This window comes from Haemorhous mexicanus, chromosome 1 (genome assembly GCF_027477595.1).
Source record: "Haemorhous mexicanus isolate bHaeMex1 chromosome 1, bHaeMex1.pri, whole genome shotgun sequence".
NCBI classification, from domain to species: domain Eukaryota; kingdom Metazoa; phylum Chordata; class Aves; order Passeriformes; family Fringillidae; genus Haemorhous; species Haemorhous mexicanus.
Window position 1 is genome coordinate 109,174,172 of NC_082341.1, and position 23,018 is coordinate 109,197,189.

At 38.0% G+C, this 23,018-nt stretch overlaps 1 protein-coding gene across 1 annotated transcript in view; it reads left to right on the forward strand.

Moving 5' to 3' along the window:
• The window catches only part of LOC132326056 (disks large-associated protein 1-like), a 156,414-nt gene that overhangs the window by 106,915 nt on the left and 26,481 nt on the right, over positions 1–23,018 (forward strand). Inside the window, exons 2-3 of the mRNA XM_059843791.1 lie at positions 4,602–5,627; positions 18,263–18,477. Coding sequence (XP_059699774.1) covers positions 4,674–5,627; positions 18,263–18,477 — 1,169 coding nt within the window. The 5' untranslated portion in view covers positions 4,602–4,673. The remainder of the gene's footprint in view (positions 1–4,601; positions 5,628–18,262; positions 18,478–23,018) is intronic.

A 23,018-nucleotide genomic window follows, 5' to 3' on the forward strand; every position in this document is an offset into this window, starting at 1 on the left:
TGATGGGATGCAATGCACCCACGAGCATTGAAGGAACAGGTGGACATCATTGTTAGATCACTCTCAATCATCTTAGAAAGATTGTGGCAGTCAGGAGAGGTACCTGAGGACTGGAGGAAAGCATATGTTATTCCTGCCTTCAAAAAGGGGCAAGGAGGACCCAGGCAAGCACAGATCCATCATCCTGTGGGGTGTTAACCCTGGCAGGATGTCAGGTGCCCACCAGAGTTGTTCTATCACTCCCCTCCATTACTGGACTGAGGAGAGAAAAACAAAAGTCTCATGAGTTGAGATAAGGACAGGGTGAGTTCACAAACCAATTACCATCATGGGTAACAGTGAAAACAGATTCAGCTCGGGAAAACTAATTGAATTTGTTACTGGTCAAAATCAGAACAGGATAATGAGAACTAAAACACCGTCCTCCCACCCCTCCCTCCTTCCTGGGCTCTACCTCTTCCCCCCCTAAGTGGCACCAGGCAACAGGGAATGCTGCTGCTCAAGGAGTCCTTCCTCTGCCCCAGCATATTCTCATTCTGCAGTCTTGTTGGATGGGCTTGGGGGCATATCAGTAAATCTTTCCTAAGGCAGAAGGTTGAACATATATCTAAGGGAAAGAATTCGTTTCTCAAAGATGTGTTTTATGAGTAAATTTGGAACACATGAGTAGACAATATGGTTAAATGAAATTTGTATAAAAATAAGGTGATTTCTGCATTCAGGTTTTGTTATTTTGCATTCATTTTCATTTTAATTACATAGGATTTAAATAGACATTTTTCTAGCCAATAGGTTATTCCAGGAAATTGTTATGCACTAGGGACACCACATTAGGGACAAGGATGAATATATTTGTATTGTTCTTACCAAGGGCATCCTCAAGAAAACAAAAGCAAATGTAACATGAATGTTGAAAGTAGTAAGCATTCTTCATCCTTACAGTGCTGTATGTCTTTAACATCTCTTTTATTCATGTGCCATCAAGTAGTTTTGGTCTGCTGTCTATAGAATTGCTATTTGCACTGTTTATTAGTGTGTTCATCAATTGTCTTGCCCTACTTCATGAATAATTGAATGTTCCTGTTTTGGCCAAAAAATACCAATAAAATAAAAGACTTAATTGGTTTCCTCTCAGCTACTTATGGCATGAAGAGATAGCCCTGTCTCCAGCTGCTAATTGCACTAAATGTTGATATATAGGTTCAGGCAACACAATTATGGACTATGATACATATTCTTTGAAAAATACTGATTAAATCAGAGACTGTAGGATAGAAATTTTTTCTAGACATATATTAACATATTAAAATGGGATTGAGGTGTGAGAGGGATTTGGGTTTTGTGTTTGGAGTGATTTTGTGCAGAAGAATTTTCTGCTGAATATTTAGGAAAAGCAACACTTCTTTCTTCAGTGTTGAGCATAGTACACTTATTCTTTCCTTCCTGGAAGGTGCAGTATGATACATAATTGGGTTTTTTCCTAATTCATTGCACTTTAAGTGCTGTGGCAGCAGTAATACAGTTAAGGTAAAATGAAGCTATATTCTAGTAAATGCTTATGTGGGACTTTTTAATCACAATTTTCATGATAAAATAAATGTTTCAGTGCTGTTTCACCAGAAAAAAAAACCCCTCTCTTAATGCATCCAGCAGTCTAGGAGTTGGGAATAAATTACCACCATTCCTTTTTGTTCCACGGGTTATTTCTTCCCGTTTGGTTTTGGCTTGATTTTTCTATCACTCTCTAGGTTTTGCTTCTTTGTTTGTTTCCTCTTTTTTTCCTCCTCTTTTAAATCTGATTTTTCATAACTCTATGATCTTTTGCTTTCACAAGCGTTTTCTCTGTTATTCTCCTTATCTGTTCATCTGATTCCTTTTGGGCAGATCATCCTATCTATCTTCTGCTTTTTTCTCCAGTACTTCCTCATAAAAGATCCATTGACAGCTCAGACTCAAAATACATGCATTTTTTTCTCCTAAACATTTCCATCCTACTTGCCATCCAAGCTCATCTAGCAGTGCTTAGCCAATCTTCCTCCACAATTTTTTTGAAAGCCTGTCGTTTTCTCTCTATACAGACAAATGTCACTTTTCATAAGCTTTTTCACTTTTTACCACTTTTTGCACATCCTCCTTAGCATCCATATTGCCAGTCCATGCAAGACACAGCTGGTAACATGGCTGTTCTCATTGGTCAAACCATAGCTCCATCTTTTAAGCTTTTTTTAGTTTCAAAATTTTCCACAATATTCTGTCCCAGTCTATAAACCAGCTCAAGAGTTTCCTGATCCTAGCCATTTCCTGTATCAGTATATTAAGGCTACATTTTCTCAATAATTCCATTACATCTCCTGTGCCTGTCATGACTTCACTATGCTGTAAATTATTGGTCCTTTTGGTTCTTTGCCTACATATACTCTTTTTTCCATGGTATATGAGAATTTCATAGCCATTCAGAAAGAGAAAAAAATGAAAATAAATCACTGGTTTAGGGCATGTCCCAGTTAGTTGTACTTTTTCATATCTTCCTTCTATCTTTGAGGCAAGGTTTAAATTTATTTTATCTTATATAGCACACTAGTCTATTTTTAGCCTTAAGAGAATTTATCCATCATCGTAAGGACTGTTGCACGATTGCAAATGGATTTATGAATTTAAGTAAAAAAAAAAAAAACTGGCTGAAGTTTTGTTTTCATAAACCTTGATGTGTAAAAGATATTCATAGATAGCAAAGATTGGACTATTTTTTATTTGGTCTCTATATCCTTTAGAAGTACTCTGCTTGATGGGGTATCTTTGTTCAAGTCATATTTTCAACTACCTAACTAATTAATCTACTACATCCCTTTGGATGTTTCTCGATTACACAGACTAATGGATCATATTTTTAAAACTATGGGAGGGACATCAAATTCTCTTTAGAAGCACTAAGGATTGTCACTACTGTGTAATTGACAAGTACAGCTCCCTGAATATATTATTTTCATGCTTTTAAAGCTGCCTTTAGCCATTCTCCTCTTTAGGTAAATCAGTCAGCTTATCCATTTGGAATATTTCAAGAGCCTTTTGTAGTATTTTGAAAACTTTTTTTTTAAATTCAAGGTCTCCTTAGAAGGAACATTTTCTGCATTGCAAGGATCCAGTGAGGGGGAATAAAATGCAGGACATCCAGATTAGCTTTGAAGCATACTGAAAAAAACTCCTCTTTGCCTTGCTGCAGATTCAGAAGAAAATATAAAATAAGTTCTGATGATGTGCGGAGCATGCTTTTCCAGACCGACATTAACTTAATGCTATTTTAGAAAACTTCATTGTTACCAATTTGCCAGTGGGAGAGAGTGCTGGAAGAGCATAGTGGAAACCTGCTTGCCATGCATGTTAGTCCTTACTCCAAGAAAGATCTCAAGAGCTACATTTCCAAAAGTATTTATGTGATTAGCCATGCCAGAAAGCAGTGAAGTTGCTGAGTGCTGAGTGACTCCCATTTCAGTGCAGTATAAGAAAGCATCTAAGGAGTCCTCTGCTCTTCAGCTTCTCAGGTGGCACCATGAGACTGCTTTGCCACACCTGAAACCCCGTAATTTACACATTAGTACCTCATAGGTTGCATCCAGACTTTTGCTAGAGTTGAGGGCTGAAATAAGGGCATCTGGCCTCAAACAGAGTGGTTATTATATCATTTGGGATGAAGATTTCCGTTTTCAATTTGTTGTAATCCACATTCTACAGCATCGCGAGTCACTTCAGGGACAAATAACTGCAATCAAGAATTCAGTGTTATTGTTATTAACTGTTCTTGTTGTGTGCAAGGTTTGGCTATCCCAGTTATTTTAATGGTAGGAGTATGTAGGGATATAGGAACACTGTGTAGATTAATGAAAAATTATTGAGAAATAAATCAAGCCATGCATTAGCAGAATAAGATGGGTGGTTTTTTTAGTGAGTAGGAGCCAGAAAATAATAAATACAAACCCCACCGATATATAGGATGTTAAATAGAGGGTTTGGCTTCATTTTGACAGTTAGTGTAATTTATTGTTATTTTACTCTTAATTTGAAAAGAACTTACAGAAATAATATTTTGCTGTTGCCTTGAGATGATTACAGTCCAGGCAGATGACATGGAGATTGAGTAAATATATCCAGTGAAGTTAGAGAAAGGTTTCCCATTAATTGCACCATGCTTTTTATTTGGGGCAAAGAAGCCCAGAAAGTGTGCGATTAAAGAAAATATCTTTTTTAATGTGACCATTTGGCCTTGAGAACATGCAGATGGGCAGTTAAGGCCTCCTGGGAGGGCCCCGTCCATGAATGTTTTCAGGACTGAGGTTTTAGAGTAGAGGTGGCAATACCTATCTTGCTTTTCATGTTGGAAACTGCCTTGTGTATGTTTGCAGCTAATGGAACAGGATAATTTTTCTTGTGTACTGCTTAGGTATCCTTATCACCATGCTGGATGTGGGAAAGATTAAAGGATAAAAAGAGTTTGAGAATGTTTATTTCAGTTACTTTCACAATAAGAAACAAAGAATGTTAAGTGTGCACATGCTGTTCTCTCAGCCCGAATATCTTATGTGTTCTGTTGTATTTCTTTCCTTTAGGCCTTTCTCTGAGCTCTGCCTGTCCCACAGCCATACGTATTAGATGACTTTGGGACTCGTTTTCCACCAACGATGAAGGGATTATCCGGCAGCCGCAGTCACCATCACGGGGTTGCCTGTGACCCTGCATGTGACAGCCTGCCACACCACCAGGACAGGAAGCCATATTTGTTAAACCCGGTGGACCCCCACCCCGCAGACCACCCTTACTACACTCAAAGGAACTCTTTCCAGGCCGAGTGCATGGTGCCCTACAACGAACAGATTGCCAGCAGCACGTTTCCCAGGAGGCATTACAGCTCCCACCACGAACTCAAGGACGAGTGTGCTCTGGTTCCCCACGGAACTGCCAACAAGACCAACCGCATTCCTGCCAACCTCTTGGACCAGTTTGAGCGGCAGCTGCCCCTGAATCGGGATGGCTACCACACTCTGCAGTACAAGCGAACTGCCATGGAGCACCGCAGCGACAGCCCGGGCAGGATCCGGCACCTGGTTCACTCGGTCCAAAAGCTCTTCACCAAGTCCCACTCCCTGGAAGGACCATCCAAGGGGAGCGTCAATGGGGGGAAAGCAAGCCCGGAGGAGTCACAGACGATGAGGTATGGGAAGCGCAGCAAGAGTAAGGAAAGGCGATCAGAAGGTAAGCCCAGATCCAATGCATCAGGATGGTGGAGTTCAGATGACAACTTGGACAATGATGTTTGCATTTATCATGGTCCCAGTGGGGTCATGACCATGGGAAGATGCCCTGATCGCTCTTCTTCCCAATACTTTATGGAAGCCTATAACACTATTAGCGAGCATACTGTGAAGTCCTCCAGAAGCAATAATGATGTCAAATGCTCTACCTGTGCAAACCTGCCTGTGAATTTGGACTCCCAGTTAATGAAGAAAAGCTCTTGGTCCTCTACATTAACCGTGAGCAGAGCCCGTGAAGTTTACCAGAAAGCATCAGTTAACATGGACCAGACAGTGGTGAAGGCAGAGACGTGTCAGCAGGAACGGTCATGTCAGTACCTCCAGGTACAGTGTGGAGAACTGGTTGCTGTTAACTGTGCTCTGCCTTGTCTCAGGTGTTTGTGGGGGATGGAGGTTTGCTCTGATGTCTCAACTTTCCCCAGAGGTCCATGATCACCAAACAAGGGGTTCTACTACTAAACTTAATAAATATATCAGCTTTTTTGGGGTTTTTTTTGGTCCAGATTTCAGTATTTCAAAGTAACAGTTCGTGTTAGAACAGGATTTTATTTTTTTTTCATGTGGGAAAAATAAGACCTTTCTGTGTACCTTTTGAATTTATAAGGCTGTCACAGTAGGGGTATGGGGAATTTGATGTTTTAGTGCTTTCATTTAGCATTGCAATGTCAATTAACTGAATGTTACCAGGATACAAATTCTTTGATTTCTGTAATTTCAATTTTGCTTTCATTTAGTGCTCATTTTTTAAGAAAGCTTTTGAGACCCTTTTGAGAAACTATGGGGTACCTTAGTACTTTCTCCAGCAGGAAAACAACCTACTTTTCTTTTTGCCATAGAATATAAATTCTCTTAAAACAGTTATTGTAATGTGTCCAGACTTGTTTATCAGGCGATTCCTCTTTTTTATGGCTCTGAGTCAAAAATAAAAAAATCAAAAGGTTGAAATTATTGCTTGTTCTGATTATACATTTTAGGAGTACATCACCTACTCCCTCACAAGCTGTTTGCAGTTAATACAGCGTCACTATTTTTCACCAGTATTGTATCTTTAAATGTCAAGAATCAGATGTCTCCTCTTGGAGCTATCATACTGCCGGTGAATGTTTGTGGCAGGAACATGGATCAGAAAATATTAAAACTGTTTCATTCTTAGGAGAGCTGTGGATAGCTTTTATGCACTTTAAAAGAAGCACTTATGGCACATCTAAGTGTATGTGTAAGATGGAACAACATTGCACAGAGAAGAGAGAAGACCATGAGGAAAAAAGAGGTTTGCTGAGATGATTCGGTTTCATTTTAATGTAGAGGGACTCTTTGCTATTTGTATAGAACTGTAGCAGGTTCTCTCATATGGGTGCTTTAATCAGACAGTCAGCTTCCACATTCTGTTCTTTAAGTCAGTATGCAGAGAAAGCGTAGGACTGAGGCATCAGCATTTAAAAATTGATCTTTAAACGTTTTATGGAATGTCATGCAAAATAATTTTTATTACCAGCCTCTGGGATGCTAAGTCTTAAATGTAAAGGAATGCATATGTATATTTTTGATCAATTATTTAGGAGAGTGGGGTGGGGGAAGAGGGGGCAATACAAATGCTCAGTGTGTTTACAGCTCTGCGTATGGGCTGGGGAGGGAGAGGGTTTCAAAATAGCCTCAGGTTGCAGCCTTTTGATGTTTTGTGGGGTTTTTATTAAGTATCTTTTGTGTGAATTTTGTGAGTAACAAGAAATCATAACTTTAGGCTTGAGTGTTGTGGTTACTTTGAACCTTGAGATTTTTCTTGTTGGTATTTTTGTTTACTCCTTCAGCCTTCTCTTGGGTTTAGATAAAATAGCTGACAATTCAGTATGTGACCAGATGGCTAGAAAAGAGTGAAAAACTGTGCCAGCATCAGCTTTAAACGAACACCTCCATAGGGACCTTTAGATAATGTTTAACTGACAGGAATAGACTCCTCAAGTGGAATTAGAGGGCATTATCTGTGTCTGTATGAAAATATGTCCAACAATTGTCACGGGCAAGAATGACTAAATTCTCACTTAGAATCACTACATTCTCACTGTGTTTCCCATTCTCACTGGAAGTTCTATTTCAGTTTTCACTTAATTTTGTTTTATTCTTTCTAATTGCATGCCATTGTAAAATCAAGGAAAATATAATTGGTTTGAAACTGTTTTATTTTTTTAAAAAGGAGAATCTTAACCAGGCATCAGTTAACATTGGAAGTAATATTCAAACAGAGTACAGTAGATTTGAGGAAGCAGGTCAGGATTATTCTTCTCCCTTGGCAGCTTGAAGGAATGACAAATGCATGTAGGTATTTAAAAAGTCAGGCTATTTTGAATGCATCCCCTTGCTTTTCTCTTCACTATATAACTTATCCTTTTACAGTGCAAGCCCTTTGGGGCTTGGACTTTGTTCCCTTTTGTGTTTCCACAGTGTGCATCACAATGGGACACAGAACCCAATTGAGGCCTTTTGTCTGTCCTGCAATATAAATATATATTAACAGCAGCAGAGTTAGTGAGTTGTAGAGTTGCTCTGTGCATCTGTTTTCCAGGTGCACTTCTCATTATTGTACTAAAAGGCTGGTGTCCTGTGTTAGAACAATTGGAAAGGCACAAAATGAGACGAAAGCTGCAAATTCACAACAACACTGGACAACTCTGATCATTTAATTTCATTGTTATGATGCTTCTTTGTTGCTTTCCATAACTCACTAAATGTTAAACAGATTTATCAACTTGCTTGTTATTTAAGTTGTTGTCTGTGGTCCAGGACATAAACTCTGATCAAAGAGCAGCTACTTCTTCATGCAATCTCTTCTTGTCACAGTATCTGAATTCAATGAAGAAGTGACTTTTTTCCAACTCAGGATACTCAGGATAATTTTCTTTATCCTGATAGATCTGAGTATATCAGAGATCACAGGTGACATTGACTTCACATTTGCTTGTAAGGGCTTTTATCACAAAAGTATGTGCATGAATTCTCAGTGTAAAGACATAGAAATAACAAACAATTATTTCACTTGCTGTGATATTTTCCACTTAACTGTTCTGTGGAAGGTGTTGGCAGTAATTAGTATTACAGATGGGCTTATTTCTCATAATTTGGAATTTGGATCAAGTGCAGAGTCCTCTGCATTGTACTGTCTTTCTTTACCCCACCAGGCTCCACTTCCAGCCCTGGTGCTGAGGCACAGTGTCCATCCTTGGAGTTCTAGGGGAGGCTTGGGTCTACGCTGTGCATCTTCAGAAACAGATATTGTCCTAGAATGGTCTAAAGACTGTCAAGCAAATCTTTTCCTCTTACCCACATTTTGGGAATGGAATTGCATTTTTATCTTCTATTTCTCTTTTCAAGAGTGAGCAGCTGGATAGTAGAAAGATAAGGTTCTTTTTATGAGCTGATTTTTATTTCAGGAAAGTGCTATTTGATCCAGCTTTACAGTTGGACTATAGCGAAGGATGGTGAGAAGGAATTGTTCATGTTTTATCAAAATGCTTCTTCAAGATGGTTTTCCTCCCTTGAAAGAAAAAATTTTAAAGCAGTGGACAGCCTCTACTTCTCTGCTAGCTTCTGCTCTGGAAAAAAAAATTAAATTAACCAAGATATCAAAGACAACATGTACGCAGCAGTCCTTTGCTGCAAACAATAGGGTCTAAATACACGGGGAGATATTTCTGGCACTCTTGTTTTCTATGAATTCATGATTTTTGGAGCTAATAGTGTATCAAATACACTGCAGAGTTTGTCTCTGATTATAGTTTTGCCATTTAATATTCCCTGTAATTACCATTCCTGTTGTCCTTGGTCCATTTGTTAAGAGACTGAGAAAAATACAAAGAATGATGATTTTCAGATTAATTTTCTTTTCTTATATGGGTCAGTAATAAGTTTTCATTGCAACTGATGAGACTCATATCAGTTGTGTCAGACACTTGAGGCTAAGGATGGAAATTTTACTTCTGAAAACTGAAGCACAGAAGGTGGGGGCAACAGTGCAGTCATTCAGCCTCCACATTTGCTTTGCTTGTCCTTTGGTGGGATACTGTGAGAAATACTATTAAAAATATAAACCAAGTCTCTGGGTGCAATGAGAATTTTCTGGTGGCAAAGGGTTCTGGTTAGTACTGCACTCAGTTTCCTGGGTGAAGGTTGCCTGTAATGTGCATTGGTACACAGTGTGTAGTGCTGAGAAACTCATTATCCAAATGACTTGTTTTCCAGTCTCAGGACAAGGCACAGTTTCTTAGGAAAGCTGAATTCCAGTCCCAGACAGCCTCTTTTTGTTGCCTGTGTCCATGGATGACCAAATAGACCTAAGGGTCAGGGTGCTAATAAGGACCAGTCAGTGTAATGTGATTTGTTAATACTGAACCTTACATTTCTGAGTGTTTATCCCTATGACACAGCAATTTATGTTAGATCTGTTATACTAAGTTTATCTATGCAAGTTTTTCTGCATTTTCAGTTTGTGTTTTCCTCATTTGTGGCGTTTGCATTTCAGATGCAGCTACCATATTCAAATTAATCTTCCAGAATATCATTACATCTACCTCATATATATATATATATATATATGTGAAAGTTGTATTAACATCCATTAATATAGATCTTCTATTTTTCATGTAACTGATTCCTTTTTTGGCTCATATTTTGTTATAAATTGAAAATTAATGAAGCACATGTTATTTCTCTTCCAATTTTCCAGTCAGAACTACAGAGTATATGAGGTGTAAGTTTCAAGGGGTTTTTTATGAGTTCATGAGCTAATTCTTAGTAAACCTAGTGAAACAAATTGGGCAAGTGGGAAATAAAGTGTCAAATGTTTTAATGTATTCTAGGTCAACTTCCAGGTAATGCAATAATCATGAAAACATTTGAAAATTCTTAAATGCTCTTGAATATTAAAATGAACTAGTATGTAAGCATATTAACACTGAAAAAACTATTCTCAGAATAGTTTTAAAATTGAGAGGTGGGTAATATGAATAATGGCCATAGCTTGGGAATTTGTGGGAAATACAGATTAGGCATTGTGACAGTTCTGTAGGGCCAGGGCTTCCAAATACAGACTCTGAATTGTGTCCAGGAGTCTTTTATGCAAATAAGTTTGTGTCTAATTTTGCTTTGCTGACATAACCCCAACCTGCTAACCAGTTTGTCAGGAAATTTTTGAGGTTTCCTGGTCTGTAGCAATTCAGTTTCCACCTGATGAGAGTCAGGACTATGACCTTGATTTCATATCCTATGGGGCACTACTGTAGAACACAGGTGACCATTTGGTGACCATTTGGAGTGGCTGAGAAGACACACTATGATGTTCTGGAACCAGGACAGTTTCCTTACAGCCAAATGAAAGCTTATTTCACAGGTGTATAGCATTGCTGTAATTGGAAAGAAATCATTGTAAAAGTGTCAGTGAAGTGTGTCTGCTGGCCACTAAAATGTGACAGAAGCCAACAGCCAGCAGGAGATGGCAATTTAGGGGTATCACTTTGGAGCTGCTGCCTGTGAGAGCACATTAGCAAAGCACCAGAGATTACTGAGTTACAGTCAGCCAAAAGAAACAGCATAAGGGCTGCTTCTCAAAATGCTCTCCCCACCACATCTGTTTTCTTCCAAGGATACAGATTCAGCTACATGTTCTCCACCCACTAGCCAGTCTCCTGCTGTCTGCTTCATAGCAGGCTTGTGCCTGTGTGCAGAGAAAGAAAGGTAAAATGGCATCTCATCTACCAGTATTGCTTTGGATGCCAACCAGTCACTGCATGCAGCTGTTGAAGTGACTCACCTCAAAAGAAGATATAAAGAAGAAATGAACATTTTTCTGCTGCTGGTCATTGAAAGTGTCCTTTCAAGGATTGGTATTTGTGTTAGCAGTCGTCTTGTCATCCTTAACTGGCCGAGAAAACATATGTCATCATAACCAATGGCGCTGAATGCTTCAAGGGTACTGCGAAAGATGAGAATGAATGTCTGCCCTCTGCCACTGGAGAACATCATCCATGAGTATCACTGGAGCAGCTCTAGTTTGAGGTCCTGGCCAAGAGCCCTGCTCTGTGACCTTCAGTCATGTTCACCTCAGCTAATGGACGTGCTAGTTGCTGTTTGGCTTCCTTTCTGCAGAAGGTGTTCACGGGTGGCAAACTTGCGTGGCAGTGGATGGAATCATTGTATCGGCGTGCCCCTCGTCGTGGTTGGTTGGACTTTTACACATAAAGCAGAAGGAGAAATATTTATCTGGAATCAAGACGTGGTAATTTCATTTAGAAGACACACATTCCTCATCATAAAATAGAATGTAAATCAGATTGATGAGCCAATGGTCAAGACACCTTTTGGTGAATGGGCATCGTAAACTGGAGTGGTGCTTGAAGAATTTTGTCTATTGGCTGATTCTCTCAAGATTCATACTGGTTTAGAAGACTTTCCAAACTACTGTTATGTGAAGGAAGATTTCAGTTCTTCACCCTGTTTGTCCAGGTTTGATGCAAGGCGTGGGCACAGGATAGAGGAAGTAATGCTCTGTCTTGGACAGGTCTTGGTTCTGGGTTAATTCCTTTCTTGTAAAACAAAATTGAGATAAGTCAGCTAAATTAAATTTATTTATGGTAGAACATGATTGCTCAAATAGTACAAGCTAAAGCAAATGTTGCTGCAGATACTGAGCCTATTAAATTTATCCTAAATAAAGGCAACCCTCCTGACTGCCTTTTTGAAAACACTTAAGGCTCATTAAACATATATTTTTCTTTCTGCTTTCTAAGGCTTCCTTTTTCTTTTTCTTTTTTTTTTTTTTTTTTTTTGGTATACTTCAATGATTATTAACATATGCACACTGATAGAAAGGAATGCTACTCATCCTTATTGGTCTGATTAATTCAATATTCATGACTGCTTGGAATAGGCTCAGCAAGTGGAAGATGGCAATTGAAACTTCCTTTGCAGCATGCAGAAGAGGCATAATAATGGCTAAGAAGACCAAATTGCATGGGTTTGAAAAATCTGCACTGAGCAGTCATTAGGCATTGTTCTTCAGTTGTGAGATTTCATTTCATTAAGTATTTGCATACTAATAGAAAGCTAAAGTTACAAGTCTACTGCTGTGAGTGATGGTTAGCCACTCCTTCCAGTCCTTTTGTTTACTTCTGTAGTCATCCACATTGCTTTGGCAAAGCACAGGGAGAAGCTTTAATGATTTCAGCTGCAATAAACCAAAGAAAACTAGAGATCAATAATGAACTTAATTTGCTATAGAGACAGTCTGTTTGCTATTTCATCCAGCAAGGTAAGTTAATAACTGTTTGGGGGGCAAAAAAATTTAAAATTTAAGAAGTAAAGAAAATTAGCTATTCTAATTTAATTGATTAGAAACTGAATTTTTAAAAAATGTTTTCTTTACCCTTGTCTTTACAATCTGGCCTTATTTCACATACTACTACATGTGAGCTTATGAATATTTGAAAGCTGTGGGGCCAGTATGCCAGTTTGTTTTGTTTCTTTATTAGGGGTCCTATGCTGTCTATTAAAAAATCCAGTTCCTTTATATCAAAAAATGCATTTAAGGAAGTGACAAGTCAGTACAACCTGGCTAATGACAAAGTGTGAACATTTGCACAGCAGCATAAATTTATTTTAAAATTGGGACAGGTAATCTATACACTAAATGATGCTAAATCCAGGTAAGATGTTGGCCATTAGCAGGACTTCATCTTTATCGTCTGCTCTGTTTACAAAAGAATGTTTTATCAGCCATTTAATCAAAAGAAAGAAATTGTTGTCAGGCTTAGTGTTCATACATGTAGCAATTTATTGCCAGGGGTTTGCCGAAGTTTTAAGTTTCAGTAAGCTGCATGTTCAGAGGCCTTTGCTGAATATTTTCTATCTCTATTCAAGTAGTAATGTTGTTCTGTTTCACTATGCCTTTTCTATAAGTGAAGTACATTCTTGATTTTTAGGCTTGTAAAGATTTGTACATGAGCTTAAAAATTTAGAGAATGAAATGTTTCCAGGATCATTATTACTTCAATAGGGTGAATAGTAATAGTTCAATTTTAATAAAAACAATGTTCATTGTTAGATCTGAATTTAGCTCTTCCCCCTTTTTCATGAGAGTTAAAACAATCATGCAAGTTATGATCTCTCTTGATATTCTGATACTAGAAAAATGGTATTGCCAAGGTAATTGGATAATATGATTTTCTTAAAAGCATGAAACAGCTTTATCTCAAGTATGTCAGTCTTAATCCCATTAATCCTCTAAGGCAGAAGATACAGTGCTTTTGCACTTGTGTGACCTTGCAAGGCATAATAGTGGCCATTCAAATAAAGTAAGAGCCTGTGGGAACATTTGTGCAGACCCCATACTTGAAAAAAATAAGAGAACTGGAGGTTCACATAGACATTTCTCCCTGCATTTTTTCCAGACCAACAGAAAAAAATCACACTGCAGGATGTTTAGTACCATATGTGTAGAAACAGAATGTATGAAATAATCTGATTATTCTTGCAGTTTTCATTTTGGAGAGGGATTTATGTTTTACTTTTTTCTCATAATATGAAACATTTTGTTGCGACAGTGAACTGCACTGTCTGCATGAGCTGTTACAGCCACGTCTGTTACAGCCAATACTTTTTAGGGACCAAAAAAGCACTCTGAAAATCAGGTCACTTCTTTTAGTAGGTATTGCTTGAGGTATTTGACTACAGGCACAGCAGTATTAGAATGATGGCATTATTTTATCTGCCTGAAATGAAAGGAAATGCTGAGCTTTAAGGGTTGTTTGTCCTACTCAAGGAGGACACAGAGAGACACCCTTTCATAAAAGATATTGCAACTGTTAATAGCTGAGACAGAACTTCTAAAGTGTTTCTTTACCCTGCAAATGCTCTTTATCAATTATATGATGCCTAAACCAAATTTTGAAATCAGGGTTTCTTGCTCTTGTGAATGTAATATAAGAAATATGAAAAAATAAAATAAAGGGGAGCTGGACCCAAATTTTCATCTACAAAATCAATTATATACTGAAATTTTACTGTAAACAAACAAACAAGATAAAAGAGTAATAACAATATTTAGGGGAAAAAAAAAACAAACTTTATTACCTGCAAAAACACCTCATGGTCAATCTTTAACTAAAACAGCTTTTTAATCAAATTTCCATTGCATTCTTGTATTGCAGCTTTGTCTAGGCAGGTGAGGTAGTTTGTACAAATACTCTGGATTCCTCAGTGAGTTCTGTGAAATTAGAAGCATGTCTGGGTTGGCATTTTAGTCTGTTCTCTGAATCTGGATGGCTTTTTAAGCACAGCCATTCTTTTCTCTTTGGCACATACAGGGTTTACCCTTAAACCCATAGTATGGAAATGGAAGTTGGGTCACTTTTGTGTTATTTTCTTTAGTTTTGCACATGCAGGTGACTTCCAATACCCAAACCAGCCAGTGGGTTTGTGGCACTCACTGAGGCTGCTTTGTCCTGATCTCAGTGTGAACAGCTCAGCTTTCTTTCTCTGCAGCTAGTGTTTTTTAAAAAGTGGAAAAGCTACTAAAAACATAGCTGTTGTTTTTCAGTGATTGCTCCCCTCACTGATAGGAGCAGAGCTCAAACTGGGAACTTCCAATCACATCACACAAATTGAGGGACTAGAGCAATGTGCTCAAACCTCATCATGGTACACAGTGTTTGCATGTGTAAATAGAAAGTTTTGGGGTAAATCCATTGCAACCAGCATTCAAAACCTGGCCTATTGCATCTGAATAATTTTGAGAAGCTTTGGGATAAAAGGTCTTGTACTTATAAGTGAGGTTATTGATAACAGAACTCAATAATTCCAAAGTAAGGGCTTCCACAGTAATTATATCTCTTCACTTGTGTTGCACCTATAAACTATGGCATTAAATTTAACAGTGGATCTATTATTTAATAAAACTACAAGTGTTCAGCTTACCTGAATTATGGGTGCTGTATAAACATTGTACTTTTAAAGGCACCAACCTTAACAGTATACTAACATAGTTTGTTTAGTGCATTAAAGAATAATTCACAGATTTATCTTAATGAGGAAAAGCAAAGATCTTCAATTAAAGCATAATGAATAAAATATTAAACAGATCAAAGTTCACATCCTCTGAGAATTCACAGATTGTCTACATACTATGACTTTGATACCCAGTAGCTGCCTGAAAACTTATTGGAAATACACCAACAGAGGTTTTAAACTGCTGACTGAAGTCTGAGCATGCCATCAAAATGTCAGCAGAGCTTGATTTTACTAAACCTGTCTTAAACTCTTTTTTGTATGAGTGATTTGAAAAGTCAAGGTTTTACACTGACAAGCAGAGGCTGTAGGTTCCAAAATGTGGGGGAGAGGTGGTATGAATTATAGATTGTATACTCACTGCTTGATGATGTTCTAGGTCTAGAACTAATGCAAGAGTAAGACCTGAAAAAAATGTTATACTCTGTCTGTCGTGAGTGGCTAAGGGAGGAATGTAAATACTCTCTACTCTTCTATATCAAAAATCAAAATTGCTACTGAGGGTTACCTTCATTTTGAACGCATCAGCTGTCCAGACCTGTTGTCTAGGCATAAGCTTAGAAGCCACAGAATGGAAACATTTCTTCTTCTTCCTTTTATTTTTTAATTTTTTTTTAATGTGGGAAAATATTTGAGCTGTTCATTCAATGCTGTTCTTCCAGTAGATTTTGTTTGTACTTGGTACTCTTAGTCTTAGTTAAAGCTTTACCCTTTCCTAGAAGAATATTTCAAGTGTTGCTATGAGTATTTATTCAGTAATATCCTATAAATGCACAATTCTGCATGTCATCATTCAGTAAGAAAACTGGACTTAGAACTATATTCCTGCCTAAAGGAACTTAGATTCTTGTAGCCCAGGAAAAAAAAATGTTTAAAATAAGCCAAACAAAAAACCACACACACACAGAGCAAAAAAAAATCCCAAACCCACAACAACAAACTTTGCATGCTGATGGAAGATAAGAATTGTAGAGCCATTAACTGGAGGATATTTAAAGACAACATGGAAATTTACTTTTAAAAGGCACAAGGAAAGAATTAGTTAAATAAAGCATGGAGCATTTGAGAACAACTAAGTCCTGAAAAGGAAGAGTGGGTCTTAAGAAAGAATATTGATAACGGTGTAATCTAGACTAGATCTGCAGGATTAATCCTCAATCCTTTGAGGAAAATAATGAAGGTCCAAGTGAGTTTCAAGGCTGGACTTGACCAAGAGAGAATGGGGAGAGGAGAACACAAGAGGAAAGAAAGACTTTGAGCCTGGCAGCTTAAGGAAGGCCCTAAATCATTATGTCAGAAGCAGGAAAAGAAAAATCAATGAAGGAAGAAGGTTGGCATGGTCTTGGGTTTTGAAATCATCAGACATAGGCTGTGAATAGTTTAATTAATAAAATAATATAATTAATTAATTATAACTAGTAATAAGCCTATATGTGCTTAGGACCATTAAATATTTTGTTCCTTTGTATAGCAGAGTGGATTTAGGGTTGCAGTTTATAGCATTATGGATTGACAAAAGGCCATAAAAATGTATTTGCATTAACAGTAAGATTTGAAAGGCCTTACAGCCTCTGGACTTACACTTATGTTTGTAGTGGGAATCAACAGCAAAGCCATTAGCAAGCATTCCAATGTTTTAGCTTTGATTGTCTAAACAAACTGGCACGTACATGCTCTAGCTGAAATCTGCAGTGGGATTCACAAGATCCTCAGGTGAAGGTAAATGTTGATGAAAAACAAACTTCTCATAGAAAAGATTATTCTGGTAGGTGAGAGTACTTGTAAGTTGCAAGACAAATTTAGTAACCTAGATTCATGCCTCCTTATTTAATCTGGCTTGTAAGGTTTTCTGAGCATTATAGCTCTGGCTGTTTTATAAAGTTGATTCACTGAGAAGAATCAGAGAAGCAGCAAAAATTCACAACTGCTTGTATTTAAGTCTAACACAATATTTGTTTACTAAAAATCCCTTTTGCAGATTCATCTTTAGATAAAAACAGTGTTTCTGCAAAACAGCTTCAAAGACCCTGCTCCACTGCATGTTGTTTCTGCAGTTACAGGAAAGAGGAGGATGCTGGTTTACATGGTCAGAAGCCCTGGGAGCAAAGGAAAGGAGACAATGGGAGGGCAAGAGCACTCTGTTCTTGGACTGTCCTTTGTCATGTCTCAAAATCTCATGAATGCACATTCCCACTGTTCCAGATTTCCAATACAAAGAAGGGACAGCACTGACTTCAGATCAAGAGAAATAATGCACATCATTAAGAAGAAGAAAAAGAAGGGAATAAAGGGTTATGAGACTCAGGCACACAGAATTCAAAAGGAGGCTCACTGCAAGCTGCAGGTGTGCAGTTGCACCAATTAAGCTATAGAAGCAATACTAGTAAAATTTCACACTTACAAACCTACTTTTGTGATAATTAGTGCACAGCTCCACTAGTTTGAAATGTATCTTGAGCCAAAATCATCCTGGTGAGTGTTCCTGTGTACATTCTGTCAGAAAAGATTGTCATATAGGGATTTGTATTTCAGCTTTGGTGCCTCCCCAAAGACGTTCAGTATGTTGAGCTGAACTAAAAATAGTCTGATCTGGTTTATAAAGGCTTTGAATGAAAATAGCTGAAAACACCCAAGATTTCTCCAGTCCGATATTAAACATAACCAAGCCTTCTATGTCAGCATATTTGCTAGAAGCTTCCCAGATAAGGAATGGAAAATAGCAGAGATCTCCAGAGTTGCTTGTGCCTCTGCAGGGTGAGAAGTGGGCCTCCGTTGCAACAGCAACCCATGGTCAAATGAGATCAAGAAAAGGCCTTTGGCCATCAGAGTTTTTGTTATGGCTCTGTTGTGGCTTACCAATAACATCAGGGAGGAGCGTGCTAACAAGAGAATTGTGTTCATCATTTCAGGTTCCTCAAGATGAATGGTCTGGCTACACTCCACGAGGAAAGGATGACGAGATTCCCTGCCGCCGGATGCGCAGTGGCAGTTACATCAAAGCCATGGGGGACGATGACAGCGGAGACTCGGACACAAGTCCGAAGCCATCTCCAAAGATTGCTGCACGGAGAGAGAGTTATCTCAAGGCCACCCAGCCATCCCTTACTGAGCTCACCACCCTCAAGTAAGACCAGGTTCTGCTGTATCACCTACAGCTCTCCATTAAGACATACATTTTCTATGTTTGCTTCTTCTCTTTACATTTCCTGTGTGTCCTATGTTTGTTTCTTCTCTTATTTCTAACTACCAGTTCAGGAACGTTTTTGAACAAGTGTGTTCCATCATGCTTATTTCTGCAAGGTTTTTTTTTCTTTAACAAGAGTGAATCTGGGAGTGGAATTCAATGTTATTCTGAAAAGAAACCTGCACTATGAGTTTGCAAAGTATTTTAACCTGTTAGTGTTAAGTGAGCACCCAGGTATGTACAGTAGGTGCTCTCTTTGAATGCTTTGCTAAAATACAGCTTTGGCCTGCAAAACCTTTGTGTAACTGTGTATTTATATATACTCAGCATTTGAAATTAGACCTAAGATAGTCTTTGCAACTCCAGACAGAACCTGACATTTAATTAAAAAGAATGAAGACCATCTGAAAGTAGAAAAACCCATGTTTTCCACTCAGAATTGCACTGTATTTTGTAGAGAACCAAAACTGGAATTTTTTTAATTGTTTATGAAAGCTTTAGCCAAAAGGAATCTTGAGTTTCTGGGTTTTTTTAAATGTCACTATCTGTTTTTCTTTATTTGGGCCTTTAAAAAAGCCACCCAGATTGTCAGGAAAGTTGCAAAAATGGACAATTTTGTGTTAATGTTTTATTTTAATTGATTCTAAAATGGAAAGGTCCCTTAAACCAAGAAAATGAATTATATCCATAAAAGAAAATAGTGTGGATTTAAAATCAACAATTGTCTCTGTCTTTTTTAAAATTCGTAGCTATAATCATGAATCATAGTTCACTGGACCAAAAATAACCCAATCTTAGTATAACTCGCCTAAGGCTGTAGCTTTAAAATGGGGGGGAAAAACAAAAAGGATCTCTATCTCTTCTGGTATACATGATCAGTGACAAAAGACTCCTGCACTTCCCTGATTAATTTTTTCTCCTTCCTTGTCCTACTCTACCCCATTTTTTTCCAGAGACCTTATCAGAGAAACAGATTTTAGAGAAAACTTTGATCCTTGTTAAGAATGTCATGCTCTTGACATCAGTGATGAATAGGCCAGCAGAAAAAAAGCAAGCTTACTGCAGCTCCCCATCACAGCCTGCCTGAATTTGTCTCAAGGGAAGCCTGAGATTGCTTCTTCTCTGTCTTTCTATTAGTGACCAAAGGAGAAAGAAATCTCATTTTGTGCAGGGATTTTCATAATCTAGCTGCCTTTTGCTCAAGGGATCCAGTGATTCCTTTCATCTTCCAGAAGAATTTACCACATCCTTTCCCGAGCCAAAACTCCTCCTGTGAAATCAGTTATTACAACCTCTGCAAGGTGAACATGAATGTTATTTACCACCACAAACTCCATCCAGCCAGGCTTCATGCATGGGCACACTTTCAGACACAGAGCTTATTCTTTTTGAGTTTTTAGAAGCATGCTTTCCAGAGTTCCATAGTATATGTGAAGCTCAATGCATCACAATGAGTGTATTTGCTCTTGGTCATTTCTGTTCTCTGTATATACAAGATTTGCAAAAAAATATCGATTTATGAAAAATCAAAAGTCCTGCATGTCACTGTTCACCCATGGAGGATGTCAGACCAGAGGCAGCAGAAGCTTTTAGCTTTCAAGTGATTTTAATTCAGCAAAGTGCTTGTATAAATACTTAATTTCCCATGTTTTTTAATTCTTTCCTATTTGGGAAAGCTTTTAGGAATGTGCCAAACTTTAAGCTGCACTCTGTAAAATTCATGTAAGTTTAGGAGCTGTGCAGAAGTAGGATGTAAATCATGGAGTAGAAGAAGGAAGGGAAAATGGTAAATGGCAGTAAAACAAAAAAGAGGAGAAAGCATGAAATAACTTCTCTTTTTCAATGGTTTTTCATCATAAATTGGGATGAAATAGAATTATTTCTTTTAATCTATGCTGATATTTTAAAGAAATATATCTTCCTGAGAAACCTTTCACTTTCAGAGACAATTTGTGTAATACATAATTATGCAGTGCTTTCATTACTTTCCGCTGAACATGGTAATTTCTGGGGGTTTTATGAGAAACAGCTGAATGCTTGCTCTGGGAATTTAAGTCTTCTGTTAAGCTAGGTCTTTGTTTGCAGACTTCTTCATACTTTCTTAATAGTGTGACTTGACCTTCACAATGACATTAGTTTTTCATCCCATGGCTACCCTGATTACCCTGAGAGTTGAGTCAGAGTTTTGCAGGTGTGTTAGACAGAGACTCATCCAGGGCCCCTAACTCACTGAATATAGGTCATCAAGCAATTGTGTGATAACAAGTTATTTCCTTAGCTTGCTGTTGACTTGAGTTCAATTTGCACCTGAATAAGAGCTTTGTGGAAATGAGCCAAAGCCTGCTCCAGGCAGCAGGCAGCCTTTTACTGTCACTAGTGGACCTTCTAGTTGACCTCGAAGGGTATTATTAACACCCTAAAGCTGAGTGGTGTTTCACTCCTTTAATTATGGGTTTTTTCTGTCTCTGAAGAACAAAGCACACTGTGAAATCAGTGTTTCTACAGCAGTAATTGTCAGGGATCTTCCTGATGCATTTCTTTCTGCTACTCCCTTTCTCAGTTTGCTGTATGCAGTCTCTAGTTGGCTGCACTTTCATCTCTGGCAGAGCAAACAACTTAAAAACATGTTCCCTTTTGCTTTCACTGTTGTTCTTGAAGTGATTTTTTCATCTTTTGGGACTTTTCCTCTCTGACTCCTTGAAGTCTAATATTGGTCTCACAACCCACGCTGTTCCTCCCACCTACCTACCTACCATTGCTCATGCGCCTACTCTTCTAAGAAAGTATTTTCATTATTACCAGTGTTTCTTTTTATATAAGGAATAACCTTTGAACAGAACAACTGTGTCATATCTCCTTTACATAATACAAATTTATTTTCTTGGTTTTGCCGAGGATTTTTCCCTGCCATACTGTACAATCTCCCTCCTACCATTTTCCTCCATTGCCATGGTTTCCATGTGGTTACAGCACATGTGTCAAATGCTGTGGTACCGTTCTGGATAAAGCACAGCTTGCTGTGATTTTGAAATACACACCTCCGCTGCTGCATTCTCATTATCCTATCAGGAAGTAAGCAGATTTTTTTTTCTCTGTCTTTGCTGGCAGTATGCTCTTGGTGTTTAAGATTTCACAGTCTAGATAAACCAATTCAGCTGGGGAAAAAAAGGTGGTATTTTCTTGCCATTCCTAATAAGTGGTAAAAGTTTATCTTTCACTTATAGGCAGATTGAAAATGGACTGGTCAGCAAACTTCCAAAGAAGGTGCAGGTGGCAGATAACTGATAATTCTGTTACAGCTGAGCTTGATTCAGGACATAATCCCTCACTACTTATATGTACCTTGCTTATGTTTAGCATGGTTTATTGTTGGGATAAAAAGTATGCAATTACATTGCTGTCCACATGCCAACCTGTCACCTCCAGCTGCCAGTAACTCAAATCCATTGGGCAACTGTAACCAAGTTTTCTAAAGAGACTGAAATCTGAAAGAGATGAAGTTCCAGAAAGCTTTATCAAGATCTGTAGCTGGATAAGGCAAAGAAGGATCTGCAGCCATCACTTTTGTTCTTTTGAAGGGCTATGGGCGAGGTAGCTGGTGGGTCAGCACAAGGAATAACATGGCAGCATTTTCCCAGCCCAAAAAAATTAGGGAATATGAAAGGGACTGCAAAACTCTATTGAGGACGAGAGGACTGAGAGATGGATCCTGTCACCATAGGTTTTCTACTTCATTTTCCCCCTTTCCTCTTCTCCACTGCAGGCATACTCATTGCTTAGAACACAGATTCAAATTCTGCTTAACTCATTATTGCTGCTATTGTGGGGACTCCATCCATTTGAATCTTTTATTTGAGGGGTTTGTTTGTTTGTTTGTTTGTTTGTTTGTTTGTTTGGAGGGGTTTTTTGTAACATATTACCAAACTTAACAGTAATTTATCTGTAGACATGGATTTTGGGTTAAATACAGTTGCAGAATTTTTCTTTTGAACTGATATTTGAACACACAAAATTTTTTCTGAGACAAGTTGTACTCTATGATCACTAGTGAATTGAAAATTTTAATGACCTTGATACTTTGTAGATGCATTTGTAGAACTTATGTAAAAAGGATAGAAGAACAGAAATTAGGTTTTTTTCTTAGCAAATCTATATTTTCTAGGCATTTTACTAGGCATGTGGTCTTTTTCAAGTCAGCTGCAATTAGGAGAAACTTATAAACACCAAAATCTCTTTTCAATGCTCACCAATTTTCACCACTGATAATGAAGAGAGTATGTAAGCATATAATCATTAGACTTTTCTCCTTTTTATCCTATGGTAAAGTATTTTTCTAAATAAATTCCATCATAGTGGCATCTGTTCCTATGATTTACTGCATAGATGACTTAAAATACAATTCCTGCCTTTCAAGTTTATCAGAGACATTCCAAAAAAAATATCTCAAAATAGGGGCATGTTGTCTACACCTACATTTATAT